The 17,520-nt window shown below is 46.3% G+C and overlaps 1 protein-coding gene and 1 non-coding gene across 2 annotated transcripts; one reads left to right on the top strand and one right to left on the bottom strand.

The window, feature by feature from the left end:
- Positions 1–1,670: 1,670 nt before the first annotated feature.
- LOC120646625 lies at positions 1,671–1,777 on the top strand. Its single transcript, XR_005664525.1, has one exon. It is a non-coding gene; the product is annotated as a small nucleolar RNA R71 (small nucleolar RNA).
- Positions 1,778–14,623: 12,846 nt separating this feature from the next.
- Positions 14,624–16,967, bottom strand: LOC120645657. Its single transcript, XM_039922424.1, has 4 exons — positions 16,796–16,967; positions 16,280–16,509; positions 16,197–16,222; positions 14,624–16,049 (listed from the first exon to the last, which is right to left on the bottom strand). Exons 1-4 carry the CDS (start codon positions 16,965–16,967, stop codon positions 14,624–14,626), a joined length of 1,854 nt encoding a protein of 617 aa, XP_039778358.1.
- Between the last annotated feature and the right edge of the window lie 553 nt (positions 16,968–17,520).

The raw sequence follows: 17,520 nt of genomic DNA, 5'->3' as shown, positions 1-17,520 counted from the left end.
GCAAGTAAAGGGATACAGTTGACTTAGGAGAGGGAACCTCCCCCAAGCTAGCTCTTGGTTTAGGGTCCGAAAAGCAGGACCTTTCTCCATACCTAATCAGGTTGAGGTCGTTTCATCCATACCTAGAGAAGTAGTAGCGGTCGATGACGTCTTGTTCTTCTTGCACCATTTCTTCTTGGTCTTCTTTGATGGTGTAGACGGCGCAGGAATAGGATCCTCAGATGTGGGATAGACGATCTCCAGATCTTCCCATACTGTATTAGTGATGAAATCAGGGATCTTCTGATCGTCTTCCACTGGCTCGGTTGGTGGAGTATGAATTTCCCAATCCTCCCAAGCTGGCTTGGAAGGGGAGTGATAATCTTGATCATCCCAACCGGGTTCTGCCCATAACCCTTGTTTCTCACTATCCTCATGAATCAGGAATACCTCCCTCTTATTTTAAAACTTGAATTTCATGGTCTTTCCCATGATGCGGAGGCTGATTCTTCCTGTCCCTACATCAATTCTGACATTTGTATCCTTGAGGAATGGTCGCCCAAGTATGAGCGGAATCCCAAGATCTCCTTCCATATCGAGGACTATGAAGTCCACCAATATGTAGGTATTCTTGACTTTTACCATTAACCTTTCCACAACTCCTTTTGGATATCTTATCATAGAATCCACCAGCTGAACACACATAGTAGTAGGAGAAATTGATGGATAGCCTAACTTCTTGAATGTTACCTTGGGCATGATGTTGACGCTGGCTCTAAGGTCACAAAGGGCGTGATCAAATTCACAATCGAAGATTGAGCAGCTGATCACTAGGGTTCCAGGATCTTCTCTTATTGTGGCTGCTAACTCGCCCTACTCACCTCTCTTTGGGCGTGTGAGCTTCTCTGCATAGCTGAGGGGTGTCCTGCTAAGTGGCTCTTTCCACATAGCATTGATGACATTAACGCTTTCTAGAGTTGATTCGGGTTGCCCCATAATCTTCCCCAGTTCAGCAGCAGGTGCAGAAGTAGCTAGCTGAGCCAATTGAGTTTCTAGCGCCTTGTTGAAACTCAGCTGATTCTTCATAGTGGTGGAAAATCTGTCCATCTTAGCATGGATGGTCTCCATAGATTTGTCTGTAGCGGCCAACTTCTGAAGGGACTCATTGATCTTCGCTTGGCCGTAGACAAGATCTCTCAAGGTAGGCTGGTTAGGATTGAAAGAATTTGAATTTCCATTACCTCCTTGATTGTATGGACGTGGTTGATTCCACTCCTGACCTCCTTGTGGGCGAAACTCATTGTTGCCATTGAGGAATAAAGCTTCCTTTTGGGTTTCTGGGCAATTGTCACCCGAATGTCCAACATTCCCGCAGACCTCGCATGTCATGCGAGTTTCCAAAGCTTGAAGTGTTTGTATTTGAGCCTTATTTTGGGAATAATCCTCAAATTTCTTGAGGAGGAGATCAATCTTCATAGCGAGCATGTCGGCCTCATTGACGGAGTGCATGCCTCGCTGGTGCGGTTGAAGGCGATCATCGCTCCAACCTTGGTTGGAAACCATCTTCTCAATCAATGATGTAGCTCTTTGAAGTCAGCGAGAAGAAAGCTCCACCCGCAGCGGCATCCACATGATCACGGGATGACTATGTCAACCCGTTGTAGAAGTTCTGTAGAATAAGCCAATTGTCCATTCCATGGTGCGGACACGCTAGAATGTACTCCTAAAGTCTCTCCCAAGCTTCAGGAATTGTCTCATTTGATGCCTGCTGGAAGTTCGAAATCCGTCCACGAAGAACATTGGTTTTGCCCATCGGGAAGAACTTCGAGAGAAACGCCTTGGCACATTTGTCCCAAGTATCCACAGCAGCCTTGTTAGCATAAACCATTGCTTTGCTCTCCCCAAGAGAGAGAACGGAAATAGACGGAGCCGGATTGCATCTTGCGATACACCCATGATAACAAAAGTACTGCAGAGCTCCAGGAACTGCTGGAGATGAGCGCTGGCATCCTCATTGGTCTTGCCATAGAAAGGGCTGGCCTGCACCATCGTAATAAGACCCATCTTGATCTCGAAATTTTCCCCTCCGGTGTTAACCTCGGGCCCGGTAGGGACCTGGTTAGCAGACGGAGCAGAGTAATCACAGAGTGTCTTCTGGGCAATAGCTCGAGGAGCTGACGACGATGCAATGAATGGTTCGGCTATCGAGAGTGATCTTTGAGGTGATACGAGACGAGCTCGCGTCCTCCTCAAAAGTGACTCTGGATCGGAATGAAAGTTTTGCGGCAAGTCCAAACCGGTCATACACTACCCTGTTTTCATATCAACAAAGACAAGAAAACAAAGCCAAGTTAGCATGTTTAGCAAGCGAATACCAATTTCGATTTTGTTCATAACTTTGTCTATATATTTCAATCTGTGCCTTCCCCGGCAACGGCGCTAAAAATGCTTGTTGGCACGTACCAACATCACCACCGCGAAACAGTGATGACGCCAGCAGACGCCAATTGGGGTGGCAGGTATTTCATGAACCATGAATAAATTCGCAAGCGCACGGAATACCGCTGTAGCATTTTACCCGGGAGTATACCGGGGTGTCATTTATATTTCCACAGGGAAGGCGGTGAGTGAAGAGATATAGAATAGTTGATGAACTTTATCTAGATTGGATACTCTCATGCATAAACAGGGGTAAGATATATAACATGGTAGGTGATAGTGTGACACACACAAAAACTACCCTCTTGGATAAACAAAAGGAAAAGATAAAAGATGCTGTAGGCCGGGAGCAAAGCAGAAGTTAGAGCTCGAGTCAACTGTGCTAGGATAGCTATATCTATACTATCTCATTGGTTAGATCATCAGAGATTAAACTACACAATAGGGAAACCGCTATCGAAGCAACAGGAGGAGCCCATACACCCCGGCGGCTTTATGTACCTCCTACCCCCATACCGAACGTGGAGGATTACTTGGGCTCTGACAGAGCTGTCACCACTGCCGGCTACCTCTACAAACTATGGGTATAGTTCACATCCAGCAAATCTTAGCTAATCTAGACACCATGTGTACACTAGTAAGGGATACTCTAGTGTCCCGCGCGGAGCCCCCACCCTCCGGATGGGCAGACATCACACTAGAGCAAACATACGAATATTAGAGCAGTTGATAGAGTTCTAAGAACGATGCAATAACCATCTCAAGCACAGGGTGATCATGCAATGCAAGCATTGAGTAATAACGCAACCATACCAAGAAGCATATATCCGATAACTCAGAACATACTTCGAGCAGATATCGGTAACCATAGTCTAATTCTATTACAAACAACCGAATATTATAAGAGAGAGCTGGAGATGAACCCATGCCAGACAATCGAGCAGATCCGGTGACTCGAAGACTCCTAGACTTCTCCTAAACTCCACTAAGCCTATAGACTATGCATGAAGTGCAAGAGAGGAGAGGAAGTGTGGTGTGTGTGTGTGTCATAATCTCTACCCCCCCCCCCTTGTATTTATAGCAGGGAGCCAAGGGTGAGACTCTCCAAACCGACCTAAGGGACCAACCAGGAGACGACACGTGGCTTGGCTAAGGCGGTGGGGCCCATGGGCTAGGTCGGCCGACCTGGTAGGTCGGTCGGCCTGCCAGTGGTGCCAACCACCCCCATCTTCTTTGAGCAGGCTGTCCTGGACCTCCTTGTCTAGTCCACGTTGGTTTTGGCTTGTCTGAACTGGGTTCTTGCATCACTTTTGCTCCATCTGAGCCTGAATCGGTGCTTTGACAATTTCTGTGATTTTATGTCGGGCTAAAGTGTGCTTGTAACCTGCATATTAGCTCAAAAACACAACTTACATTTTCTAGAAGGTAAAGTGTGGTTTAGGGACTTTATTGAATAAAGATGCATGTAAGAAATGCAAACTCTCATGATTTTCTGATCAAGTTGACGCTTGGAAATGATCGTTAGTGAGCGTCAACACTCCTCGCTAAACCAGACCTCCTACGAGGACATCAAGGAATTTGTGGCCACAGTCTCATCACCAATAGTTCAAATCCCCTTTTACCAGTGCCATTGTAGGGGCCGCGGTACCGCAGCGCCGGGCAGGGCAATCCAGAGGGGTCTGGCCGGTGCAGACCTGCAATGGCAGGGGCGGCGCGATGGCGTGGGCGACACGTGGAAGGGGTGGGTGGCAGAGGAGATGCGAGGAAGAAGAGAAAGTTGGGGTGGGGGCTAGAAAAAATAGAAACGAAGGAGTGTTGTGTAACAAGTGTCAATGGTGGTAAATAACAACAACTCCATGAGGAGGTGTGAAACTAGTGTTTCTGGAGCACCGCTTGAGGTACTCCACCGTAAACTTGGATCTGATCCCTAGCTCCATGTTTTTTTTATCTGGAGGTCCTGGAGCTAGACATGTTTGGCAGAATCTTTCGTGGAGTTCTTCGAGTGGAGCTAAATTTGTTGGAGTGGAACTGAAATTCGTGGAGCGGTGCTCTCCGAAACACGCCCACTTTGATTAGGCTAGGAGTGGCTTGTAACCGTACCTCATTCAAAGATCAATCTCGTGTTCATCTTGTTATCCGAAGTGTGTTTCTTTTTCTCCATTTTTGTGTGATTTTTGGGTGATTTTTTGTTTAGGGCTTTTCCCGAGTTTTGAGCCTGATTTCTTGAGGGAATTTGTTTTAGGACGCTTGTGAGCTTCTTTAGTTCAATCCCCCCATCAAATCCCCGGTGCATGGACTGCCGCATATCTCCCTACCGTCCTCGGCCAGCATTGTTCCCACCATCGTTTGCCGCTGCCAAGCAACTGGCTGCCGGCTGCCGAGCTCCCCTGCCCCTCCCCCATCTTCTAAACCTGTTGGTGGCCAATGCCACCCCAGCAACCCTCACCCCTAACCCGGCAGCCATCACTGCCGCGAGCTGGATACGGAAGAAGAACAGTCGTGGGGGGCCCACTTGTAGCAACTATTCCCCCCTTCTGTGATGCGTTGGCACACAGTAGCGCGCGATGAATAGACATCGTGGTCTCCGTCGTCGGCAGTTGTTGGTAAGCTCACCGCTCTACGTGCGGTCGCACGCCACGCCACGTGCCGTCGCACAACATGTTCATCGCTTGCACGTGTGCTTCACCGCAGCTGCCCCATGCACGCGTTGCCATGCGCGATCGCATAACAAGAATTCCTCCACACAAAGCTAGCTCAATGTACAGAGAGAAAAAGAGAGGATGAATAAAAGGATTCAAAACTTCAAATCCCCTCAATACCTCATGGATTGGAACGAAACTTGAGCCAGAGATCCGCATTGACTAAATCTAACAGATCCAAGAACAATTTTATGAAACGGTGGAGTCAAACTTGCGAATCAAAAATCGCACCAAAAACACCCCAAAAAAGACAGCAAAAAGGAAAACGCGGGGAACACCATCAACCCACCCGCCCTGTGTCGTCATGCGGGGCGACACGGGTGTTGACGGTCACTAACAACCCATTTTGGTCGTCAACTATCGTGCAAAAGTCGAGCATCAGATGTAATAAATGTTAGCATAGGATGATTATTTGACGAATTCCACAGATGCTGGTCTGAGAATGTGTGCAGATGAATTTGGGTCAAAGCTACATGTAACAAGCATATTATCCAAGGCATAAATTCCTAAGCCAAGTACAAGCAAGCCCAAAGGCCAAAAAGGCCCATTCGGCAGCCACACAAGAGGAGGAGAAGCAGCCCATGCGCATGACACGTCATCAATCCAAGGTGATCTCCTCTCGACCAATCAGACGCAAGCTCGAGAATCAAAGGTCCCACATGGCAGCCATGCATAAGGAGGAAACTTGGCACCCACTCTTCCTTGCATGAGGGGTCCACATGTCAATCACCTAGCCAAAGGAGAGGTCGGTGGGCCACTGGGCCTGGTTGGCCGACCACCATGGTGGGACGACAGCCCAGTGGGCCCCACCGCCTCAAGCTTCCACGTGTCACTTCCTTATTGGCTCTAGAAGGTGGTTTGAGGAGGATTGGCTGCATTCTCGGGGTGGCTCCCTCCTATAAAAACAAGGGGAGGGAGTGAGAATAGGACGCACACTCACACACCACACCATTCACTCTTCTCTTGAGTTCTCACTTGGGTGAGAGTTGTCTTAGGGAGTTTAGGAGTTGAGGTACACAGGAGGGGCGCCGGTAACGGCGCTCTTCTCCAAATTGTACCTCTACAAGAGAGTGAGGAGGAGTCAGAGGATGTGCCGGGCTTGTCGGCGCCCTTCTCCGCTTGTACCTCAACGGATGCTTATTTGTTTGTAAGTATTTGAGACCTTCTTATTTAGAATTAGAGTTTCGATTGCAAGTTATCATATCTTTCTTATATAAAATGAATGTATGCTTAGAGGGTAGTATTTGACTCTAGAGTTGGGCTCCGAATAAAAAAGGATAACCCTGTACGCCTATAGAGTTAGTAGGGAATAGCATAGACGTGGTGTCTAGGCTGGACTATACCACTCAGTTGTCTGATAGTCCCACAGTTTGTAGAGGTAGCCGGCAGGTGGTGACAGCCTTGTTCGAGCCCTAGTAATCCTCCATATTTGGATATTGGATAGAGCATTATCACTAGAGCTATCGGCTTGTATAAGCCGGTCGAAACCGGTGGCTCGAAGTATAACGGCGACGTGATATCTTCTTTCTAAACATAGATTCTAAAGGAAGTCCTCTCTGTCCTATCCTTCCCACACCAGTGTGTGTCCTTGGACAGCCGAACCCGTAGATAGTGTACTCACGTTCCCCAGTGGATACGATACCCTGGAATACTCTTGGGTGAAAGCTACAGTGGTATCCGTGCGCTTGCGGATTTTATTCGTGACGTTAAAAAGTACCAACAACTAGGAGAGCCCAGTGGTCATTGTTGATATGCATCGGCACAAAAGCCTGGAAAAAATAATAGAAAGCTATTGAGTGCATGGCTATATTCCAAACTGCATGGATTGTACAACATGAGATCAGTATTATGTACCAAATGCCTTCCTTTACATTTCTCATCAATTATCTTGTCGAGAACTCTGCACCCATTTGAAGCTTTCTTTTTGTCTGATAACAAGGCGGATTGGAATGTTGTTATACATGATGCCGAATCATTCTCCACATTGCATAACTGAACAAAGGTATTTATGACCTGAAAAAGGTTGAGTTAGTACACAGTATGTGTGCGCATGTTGGTACTGATGGCATGTATGTAAAATGATATTATATCACCAAATATGAAGCCCCCTTTGAAAGCTACAGCGGTATCCATGCACTTGCGGATTTTATTCGTGATGTTACAAAGTACCAACAAGCTTTCTGGTGCCGTTGCCGGGGAATGGCAGCTACATTATCTTCGGACTCAGTTGTTCTCGTATCTTTTTCATTTTCTTTATTTCTACCTCAACCCTAGCTACCCATGGAGTAGCCAACCCTTTCACGGCTCTCTAACCCCCCGGACGAGTTCTGGAAGCCATCATCCTCATCGAATCCATTTCTTTCAGCAAACGGTGAACCTTGTCCTGCCTTCATAGCCATGGTTCGAACTCGACTCTTTTTTGGAACAATTAGTGAAGATCCCGGCAATCATTTGAGAGTGTTCGAGGGACTGTGTTCAATCTTGGAAATCCCAGGCATGACACAGGAGGCCGTGCGGTGAAAATTGTTTCCCTTCTCTCTCAAAGAGAGGGCGGAGCAATGGTACACCCGCACGATAGAAAGTATGTGCGGTAATTGGAAAGAGCTTCGAGCTGACTTTTGTCACTCATTCTCTCACGATAAACGCAAAAACTCCCTACCGATAGACATCCTCGACTTCAAGCAATTAGAGGAGTCCATAGGTGCAGCTTGGGCTAGATTCTTACGCATTTTGGCAACCAACCCAGACCTATCTCTACCCGAGGATGTATCATTGAACATCTTCTGCTCGGGTTTAGGCATGGAATCTACCCTCAAACTCGACATCGGCGCCGGAGGTTCGTTTGCTCAGAAAACTCCAACGGAAGGAAGAGAGATCTTAGATTTTCTCTTAGAAAACTCTTCATTCCCTACCAACAACAAGGAACCCGTCCAAGAAGAGTGCGAGTCGCGCCAAGAGGAGCTTCCAGCAGCTGAATCCAGTTCTTCAACTTCTACATCCTTAGATTCAGCCGTAGAACTCACGCCCAACCCAGGAACATCGGAGGAAGAAAGAATTCAACCTTCGGAGTCATGTTTTTGATTCGATGATGAACCTTTAGGAAACATCCAAAACCCTTCGAATCATCTTACACTATGTAGGAAAAGGCCTATAGTAACGAGCACCATCTCCCTATGGTGATGGGCATCGTGCCCGTCACTCCTACATCATCACTGTTTAGAACAGAAGGGTGACGGGCATCACCTATGCGACAGAAAGGTGATGAATATCAGTATACAACCGTCACCTTTCTTGGTGACCAGTTCCCCCATGTGAGGTCTTTGATCGTCACCTTTGTCTACCCCAGGTGACGGGCCTATAACAAAACCCATCACTTATCAGTATTTAGAAGGTGACGGGCTTCAGTTTAGCACCGTCACCTTTCTCGGTGACCAGGCCTCCCATATGGGGTCTACGACTGTCACCTTTGTCCAACACATGTGACGGTTAGCTTATGACGCCCATCACCTACGATTCTAGATAAGTGACTGATTGTGCTTTAATGTGCCGTCACCTGGTGAGTATACAGAAGGGACGGGTTTGGTTGTTGCCCGTCACCTTAGAACCTGACCCCTGGAAGCTGAAATTTGTTTCCTGGCTGCATCCTAGAGCACAGCTAGGATTTGGCAGCCTTCTTGTTGATCCAGCAAACACACAGAATAGAACTCAATTGATATCTCACAAAGCTTACATAAGAAACAACCACCAACTATACATGACAAACTATATATTCTATCTTTGCACTACAAATTAACAGTACACATATACAATAATGACATGAATCGAGAGTACGTCCATGAAAGAATTAACAGTACACATACAATTATCAGTTCAGCTATGACAGTGGAAGTCACCTTTGTCACTTATGACATCTAGAAGCAAGAAGGAGGCAAGCTTTTCTCTAATAGCCAAGAGCTGCTTGTCGTCCAATTACTTGTCCGGATGACCCCGCACGTCCTAGCAAAAAGTGACAGTCAAATGATGAGTGCTTGTACGTCAAATATATATATATATATATATATATATATATATATATATATATATATATATATATATATATATATATATATATATATATATATATATATATATATATATATATATATATATATATATGTTGATGCAGCGAGCGGTCGGAGATATATTTGACAAAGGCTTACTTTTGCTCCTTTAAGGGATTTGAAACCTATAGCAAGGCGGATCATGTGGTATGCAACATAGAACCCGCATTCATTTCTAGGTCCTTGCTGCATGCACTGCTCAAGATGATATATACTGTTAGGACAAATATATTATTTAGTGAAATCATGAAAACTTAGTATTTAGGAGGTCAGATATATACCAGAAAATCGGTCACATGCATCAACTTGGTTTTTGGAAGACAGTGCTCGGCTCGAAAGGTGGAGAGAGCACTGCATTAGGCATTATGGATGTCGTTAGCTTCAAATTAAATAGGTGACAGGCTCCAAATGAGAAGATTGCAAATGTGGTAACTCAGAGATATACCTATCAATAATCGCCTTGATGCTGGTGAAGTCTCTTTGTCCCAGAGTGATGCCATCGTCGCTGCGTGGTCTTAAGGAGTCAATGTACCACACTATTTCCCACTTCGAATAGATGACAACTAGGAAATAGTGGGAGCCTGTGTGGTGCACGGCAAGCACACAACCTGGTGAAGAGCCCAAGACCTTTGTGATGGCAGACTCTACGTGTTGCGGATCCGAATTGATCACTCTGGCAGAAAAATCTTGGGGGTTAATGATTTCAACACCAAGCTGATGATTCTTTGATTCTCTGGCCAATTGCCTACATACAAATACATTAGTTTTCAGAAAGCTGACATAGGGTTTAGCATTATGAAGTAATTAAGAATGACAGTGAACAATCTTTTGTGCTATATATACTCACAGTGTTAAGCAACGGAAGGAGATGTCCAAGGCGTCGAGGTTGAAGACGTCGTACAGATCAGACCAAGAAACAAAAAAATAACCAGGCCCACTGTGCAAGTCCTCAGCCTTCAAGTGAGCCATGATTGGCGTATCATCATCGTTGGCATGGGTCATGTTGTGCTTGTGGACTCCCTTGGTATTCACCCCTGCAGTGGCCAGATCCAGCTCTGACAACATTGGCTTGCCCATCACAAACTTGTAGTGAGCAAAAGTCCATACATTCTTTGCAGCTGGTTCCTTGGGTGCCGCCTTACCCTTTGATTCCGTTGCTTTCTGTGCTGGTTCCTTGGGTTCTACCTTACCCCTTCCCTTTTTCTTTGGGGTGATTGGTCTCTTTTTCTTTAGTGCGAGGGTAGGGTTGTCGCATGCCGCGGCATCCTTCTTCACACTTTCAAGATCAGGTGTTGGGGTGCGTGGCCGCTTTGGGGCACCACTAGTTGACGACTGACCAATGGGGGGATGAGAATACCACTTTTCTTCCATTGGATCCGCATGGTACGGGCATCCCTCAAAGTATAAATGTGGGCTTTTGGCAGTGGGATGGACAGAGAGACATCCTTGGTGTTTTCGTGGACAAAATCAATCTTGACCACGACATACCCATCCTACACTGGCACCATGTGGCATTCCTTTTCCCCGGGTTGCACAATCCCCTGTGCTAGCTCAATCAACAAAGTTAAGTAACTTAAAGTTATAATGCTGCAGGGGGTTGGAACATTCTTGAGCCTTTCAATTGTGTCCAGCTCACCAAATATAGGACCAATGCTGGGGGAGGGGGGTCTTGGGTTCGGCATGCTGCGCTGACCAGGGGAGGGGGGGTTAGGCAAGGCTGCTGCTGCTGCTTCTTCTGCTACTTGCTGTACCACCTCCTTGGAGGCACAGCTGGTCTTGGCACGGGCCGCAGCTAATAATGCTGCTTCAACATCAATCCCTACTGCCTTGAGTGTAGCAAATATGTCATCCTTTATCTCTTGTTTCAGGCGGTCGGGATCCACAGCAGAAGACTGTTTCTTTTTCTTCCACAAGCCTTCATGTTCTTTGCCGAAGGCTTCCTTCCAACCCCTTGAACTACATACTCCACGCACACGACCGGTGTGCTCTGGTGTATCAATGGAAGTGGAGAGGATGTCATGTTCTCTTACACCGCACTCATGATCCTTCAGCTCGATCACCCGGTCGGCCAGCCTCTTGGTACCATCGCTACTCCAGGTGATTTCCCCGGTGGATGATGTTGGACCAGCCCTGGCCCTTAAATATGGCTCTGATTGCCCAGGATACTATTTCCAAGGGTTCTCTGACCCCGCCTCCTCCATTTCCTTGTCCTCTTTGCTCCACCTCCCCTTCTCTTTCCCAGCATAGCCCTCTGGACCGAGGCGGTGGTTGTCCGTGATTCTAGCACGAAGGTTCTTGAAGTGCTCACTCTTCTCTTTAAACTGCTCCGAGGTGGCAGTCTCCACGAACATCTCTCAGTCTTGGTGATGCAAGTGCTTGTGTAGCTCGAAGGGCTCTTTACCTTCATTGACATAATTTCGTACCAGACTGGACTTTTAGCTCCTGTGGAGATTGGCGATTGACTTGCATGCCGCCCCTCCGACACGATTCAACTCTGCCTCGGATGTGCCCTCAGGAAACTGCAAGTATTGCTTCATGATATCGAACAAGCCCTATCGCGTGGCCTCATCCAAATCCTCAAAGTGGACATTGATTCTAACCCTTTGTCATGCGATTAATCCACAAATCAGTCGCCAGCGTTTCATTCCATCATCATTTGCTGGGAACCCCTCACTGTCGAAGCCTGCGACTTTAATGATGTCACTAGGCCACTTGGTTTGCGCTCTTGGCTTCCTACGGTGGGAGGTGCTACATGCACCTGTTTGTGCAGACAATTCGGGTTGAACATTCAGCATTGGTCAAGTTGTGCATTTGAATCGGAGGATCCTGTTTTCGACATGGCTGCTTCCACTGATCCTGCAAAAATAGGCAGCAAAATAAACCATGATGATCCAATTAAATAGGCAGCAAATCTACCACATCATCATTTGCAGAAAGATTCAATAAAACTAAAATGATCCAATAATACATAAAAAATGTCCTTAGGCATAAAAGATCAGCAACACTTGCATGTCTACTATCAAAAATATAACATAGAAAGGCATCAGAAGTGGGAGAGATATATTTGGATTAACTGACTATCCATGAAGACCTCAGCCTCGAAAGGCGGAAGCACATGCCACAATACTCCAGCAAGTGTACATGCCATATGCTTCACGCCATATGCAACAACTCAATCTCTCAATTTTATTTGTCAGAGGTGGCAATGACTAATTCACTCTCCAGAATCCATGAAGAGCTCATCCTCAAACGGCAGAAACATATGCCACACACCAGCGAGTGTTCATGGCATCTGCTTAATGTCGTTCGAGGCTGATATGTTCATGGAAAGTACTCAATCTCTCAATTTAATTTGGGAAAGGTGGCAATGAGTGATTCACTCTCAAGAATCCATGAAGAGCTCAGCCTTGAAGGGTAGAAACAGATGTCACACACCAGCAAGTGTTCATGGCATCTGCTTAATGCCCTTCGAGGCTGACCTGTTCATGGCAAGTATCAATCTCTCAATTTTATATGGCAATAAGATATTCACTATTCCCATATCATCATTTGCCTCTAATTGCAAAAATAGACAGCAAATCTAAGCAATTCAGGCTGATGTTTCGGACAGCAAAAATAGACAGCAAATCCAAGCAATTCAGACTGATGTTTTGGACAGCAAAAATAGACGGCAAATCCAAGCAAATATATGTTAGCAAGAACAATTTTGCCTGAAGATGACGACGGGCGTGACGGCGTGACTGGCTCTGGATCGTGCCCGCTGGTGGCGGCTGGGCTCTGGATCTTGTCTGCACGACGGCGTGCTCAGCTCTAGATCTTGACTGCTGGCGGTGGCTGGCCTCTGGCTCTTGCCTGGGCGAGGCCGAGCGTGGGCGTCGAGGGCCGCAACGAGGTGGCGCGACGGCGAAGAGGGCGGCGCGACCGGAGGAGGCGAGGAGGTGGGCCTGTGCGACGGCGAAGAGGGCAGTGCCAGGACCAGAGGAGGCGAGGAGGTGGGCCTGCGCGATGGCAAAGAGGGCGGTGCTACTGGAGGAGGCGAGGAGGCGGGCGCGACATAGGATTTGAAATGGGAGCCATAAAGAACTACGGCTAAGGGGGACGGCTTTAAGTCCAGTTGGAACTTGACCCAGGTGATGGGCAACGAATGTAGCCCGTCACCTTTCTATTAGCTTTACAGTGCAGCACCTGAAGATTGTTTCCAATGTGGCCAGTCACCTATGTCTTAGGTGACGGGCTATGTTATGGACCCATCACCTTTCATGCATGGGTGATGGGTCACACAGATATCGCCCGTCACCTATAACTGATAGGTGACGGGTATTGCACTTGCACTTGAACTTATAGAAAGAAATTCAGAGTGATGTACATTGCAGTTGCACTTACACTTCCAGAAAGCAAATTCAGACTATTGTACATTGCAGTTGCACTTACACTTCTAGAAAGCAAATTAAGTCATATTACATCAGAATTCAGACAACAAGTAATGTACATTGCAGTATAATTATTTGGGACATCAAAATTCAGAATTTGCAGTTGAACTTACACTTCCAGAAAAGCAAATTCAGACTGTTGTACACATTGCAATTGCACTTACACTTCCAGAAAGAAAATTCAGACTGCTGTACATTGCAGTTGCACTTACATTACATCAAAATTCAGAATTTGACCATGTTACACTAGGTTTCTTTACGTCCACATCCACGCCCACGTCCACAGCCTGAATTTGACCTCACACGGATTTTTTCGTTGTGGTCGGTCCGCAGGTACGGGGTCTTGTCATTGGCATTTAGGCGGGGGAGCTCACAAATTGAAAAAGGAGGGATTTCATCAAATTGATTAAACTCCTCCTCATCTACTGCATTATCCACTCCAACAATCCTTCTCTTGCCAAGAAGGACAATATGCCGTGTCATCCTAACTGTATCAGGCACATAAAAACACTTGCAGCACATCTTTTGCCAAAACAAAGGGTACTGTTTTGTACCCAACATTGCGAAGATCAACGCTGACAAACCCATTCTTGTCACGTGTCACTCCCTGTGACCCTTGAACCCATAGACATTTGAATAGGGTAACCTTGAATTCTAGGTAATTAAGCTCCCATATCTCCTCTATTTGACCATAGTATGGGGCCTTTTGCATGTTGTTATCATAAGCATCAATGCGGACCCCACTGTTCTGGTATATGCTCTTCTTATCATGTTGTACTGTGTAAAATGTGTATCCATTGGTATCATAGGCCTGATATGTCATCACAGTGAATATGGGGCCTGCAGCTAGTTTCTTAATGTCATCATTCGGTACATTGCTTGCTGCCACATGGTCTTTGAACCAATTGTTGAACTCTTTCATGTGCTTTTTGGCAACCCAACCTTCACCTCTCCCAGGATTTTGCTGCTCGAAAAGCTATTTGTGCTTGAGTACATATGGCTCCACCAGCTCCATGTGTTCTAGGACAAGAAAATGGGCTTGATCGTATGTTTTCTGTTCTGGATTCATAGACTTCTTGCCCAGAGCCCCAACCCCATCCAACCTCCCTTCGTGTCTTGAATGAGGCACTCCAATTAGGTTATCTGGATCCAAGTAAGTCATCGACCACTCAACAGTTTCCTCGGTCCCGTATTGGCTGATGATGTTTCCCTCCGGATATTTCCGATTCTTTACGAATGACTTCAGGATACCCATGTATCTCTCATAAGGAAACATCTGGTGGAGGTAAGAGGGGCCAAGGTAGTGTATCTCCTGTACAAGGTGAACCATGAGGTGAACCATAATATCAAAAAATGTCGGAGAGAAGAAGGCCTCCATCAGACAATGTGTCTCATGTAACTGTCTGTCTAGAGCTGTCAGCAACTTATCATCAATGACCTTTTGCTCTATGGCATTGAAGAAGTAGAGGCTCATTACTGTCTCACGAACTTTCACAGGGAACACATTCTTTATTGCTACAGGCAGTACTGACGTCATAAGCACATGACAGTCATGAGACTTCATCATGGCGAAATTCAACTTCAGTTCTTTCACGCTGACTAGCCTAGCACACTTGGAATTGTATCCTGAGGGAAATTTTATACTATGCAAGAATTGGCATAATTCTTTCTTCTCCTTTCTGGACATTGTGGTGGCGGCTACAGGAAGGGCTTTTCCATTTTCTGCTTCTTTGACATAAAGCTCAGGACGAATGCCCACATCTTCAAGATCAGCTCTGGCATTCTCATAGTCCTTTCCTTTGCCCTTTATGTTCATGATTGTACCGACAAAGCTCTCACAAATGTTTTTCTTTAAATGCATGGTATCAATTGAATGTCGGACTGCTAAGATGTGCCAATACTCTAACTCCCATAGAATGGATTTCTTATTCCAGATCCCTTCATCATGACCATCATCATCACCTTCATGATCAACTCCACATTTCCGTTTGCCGAGAACTGTTCTGACATCCTTAACCTTCTTGTACACATCACTCCCTAACAAATGTGGTGGAGGATTTCTTGTCTCCCTTGTACCATCAAACTTTTTGTCCATGCTTTGGTATGGGTGATTCTTCGGAAGCCATAGTCTATGGCCCATATATGCAAATATGTTTGAGTTCTTCAGCCTCAAGGAACATGTCTCTGACAAGCAGTGGGAGCAACCTTGACCCTTCCTTTTGCTCTGCCCGGACAAATTACGATGAGCCGGATTGTCACTAATGGTAGTCATCAGCATAGCATGCAAAGTGAAGTGCTTATTGACGACAGCATACTTAACCTCCACACCATCCCAAAGGAGCTGAAGATCTTCGACGAGGGGCTGGAGGAACACATATATTCTATCACTGGGTTGTTTCGGTCTGGTGACCAATATTGACAGCATGATATACTTGCGTTTATTGCAAAGTCATGGGGGGAGATTCATGATTGACAATAGAACAGGCCACGTGCTATGTGATGTACTCAAGTTTACATATGGATTCATTCCATCTGTGCTCAGAGCAAACCTGATATTCCTAGGATCATCACCGAACTAGCCATAGGTGTTATCAAAATGTTGCCATTGAGCACAATCTGCAGGGTGACGTACCATTCCGTCTTTATTACGGCCCTCCTCATGCCAACGCAACAACTTTGCCTCCTTCTTGTTTGCAAACATCCGCTGCAGTCTTGAAACAAGAGGAAAGTACCATGCAACTTTCCTAGGAGTCCCCTTCTTCTCCCTCTCATCCATGTTGTCCTCTCCATCATCACCACCATCCTTTCGACGCTTGTACCTCGACATTCCACATTCAAGGTAATTGTCCAGATCTTCATTCTCTCCACGAAACAAGACACAATTATTCCAGCATGCATGAATTTTTTTTTCCATTTTCAATCCCACGGGACACACAATCTGCTTGGCCTCGTACATAGTATCCGGTAGCAAGTTCCCCTCTGGCAGCATATACTTCAGGAGAAGAAGTAATGCTTTGAAACTCTTGTTTGTCCAACCATGAGCAGCCTTTAGTTGCAGAAGCTTCAGATCCCCGGTTACACTCGAGTACTTCTCACAATGGGGATAAAGAGGTTTTTTTGGAATCTTCAACAAATTGCTTATATTTACGCAGCTCAGCTTCAATCATCTCATCTTCTCCCCTAATATCATGGATCACCTCCTCAACATTGTCGACCAAGGCATCAAACTGGTCGTCACTGAACTCCAGAATGTACTCCTCATTGATGTCATCCCTGCACCCTGCTTCTTGGGTATCAGCGACCCATTCCCCCCTTTCCATAGGCCCTTCCTCTCCGTGCTTATTCCAACAGGTGTAATTTGGTACAAATCCACGAACGATCAAATGCGCATAAACCAGTTCAAAATCAGAGTATTTCTTATCATTTTCGCAATCGAGGCACGGACAATACATTGTTGTTTCAGACCTTGCTTCCATGTCGGCCCTGGCAATCTGTATGAAAGACTTCAACCCCATCTATCCTCCAACTTCTATCCTCCATCTACTCGCAAAACACAAGATTTTTTAACAGTTAATTGAACATCGAGGTCGAGGTGATCGAGGAGGATGGAATGGGGAGATCAAGCGGGATAATTTGGAGCACTAACCTTGCAAGAGACCCAAATTGCCCAAATGCGTCGCCGCCAAAAATCGCCGCCTCCCACCGCCTCAGCCCGAGCGGCGGCTGGTCGAAGGCAAATACTAGGTTAAGATCAACATGGGTGACGGGCAAATACTAGGCTAAGATCAAAAGGTGACGGACGTCGTTATAGTCCGCCACTTATGATAAAGAGCTCACGTCACCTTGTAATGGTTACAGGTGACGGGCAACGTT

The sequence above is a fragment of the Panicum virgatum genome, chromosome 8K (genome assembly GCF_016808335.1).
Source record: "Panicum virgatum strain AP13 chromosome 8K, P.virgatum_v5, whole genome shotgun sequence".
Classification (NCBI taxonomy): domain Eukaryota; kingdom Viridiplantae; phylum Streptophyta; class Magnoliopsida; order Poales; family Poaceae; genus Panicum; species Panicum virgatum.
This window is presented reverse-complemented; position numbering and strand designations above follow the sequence as displayed.

Bases quoted from the DNA above. Each gene is read 5' to 3' on its own strand.
- LOC120645657 (XM_039922424.1), bottom strand. From the start codon at position 16,967: ATGGAAAGGGGGGAATGGGTCGCTGATACCCAAGAAGCAGGGTGCAGG. The intron at 16,223-16,279 runs GTACGTCACCCT...ACCTATGGCTAG, and splicing joins GCCGTAATAAAGACGGAATG to TTCGGTGATGATCCTAGGAA. The intron at 16,050-16,196 runs GTTTGCTCTGAG...ATTGGTCACCAG, and splicing joins GATGATCCTAGGAATATCAG to ACCGAAACAACCCAGTGATA.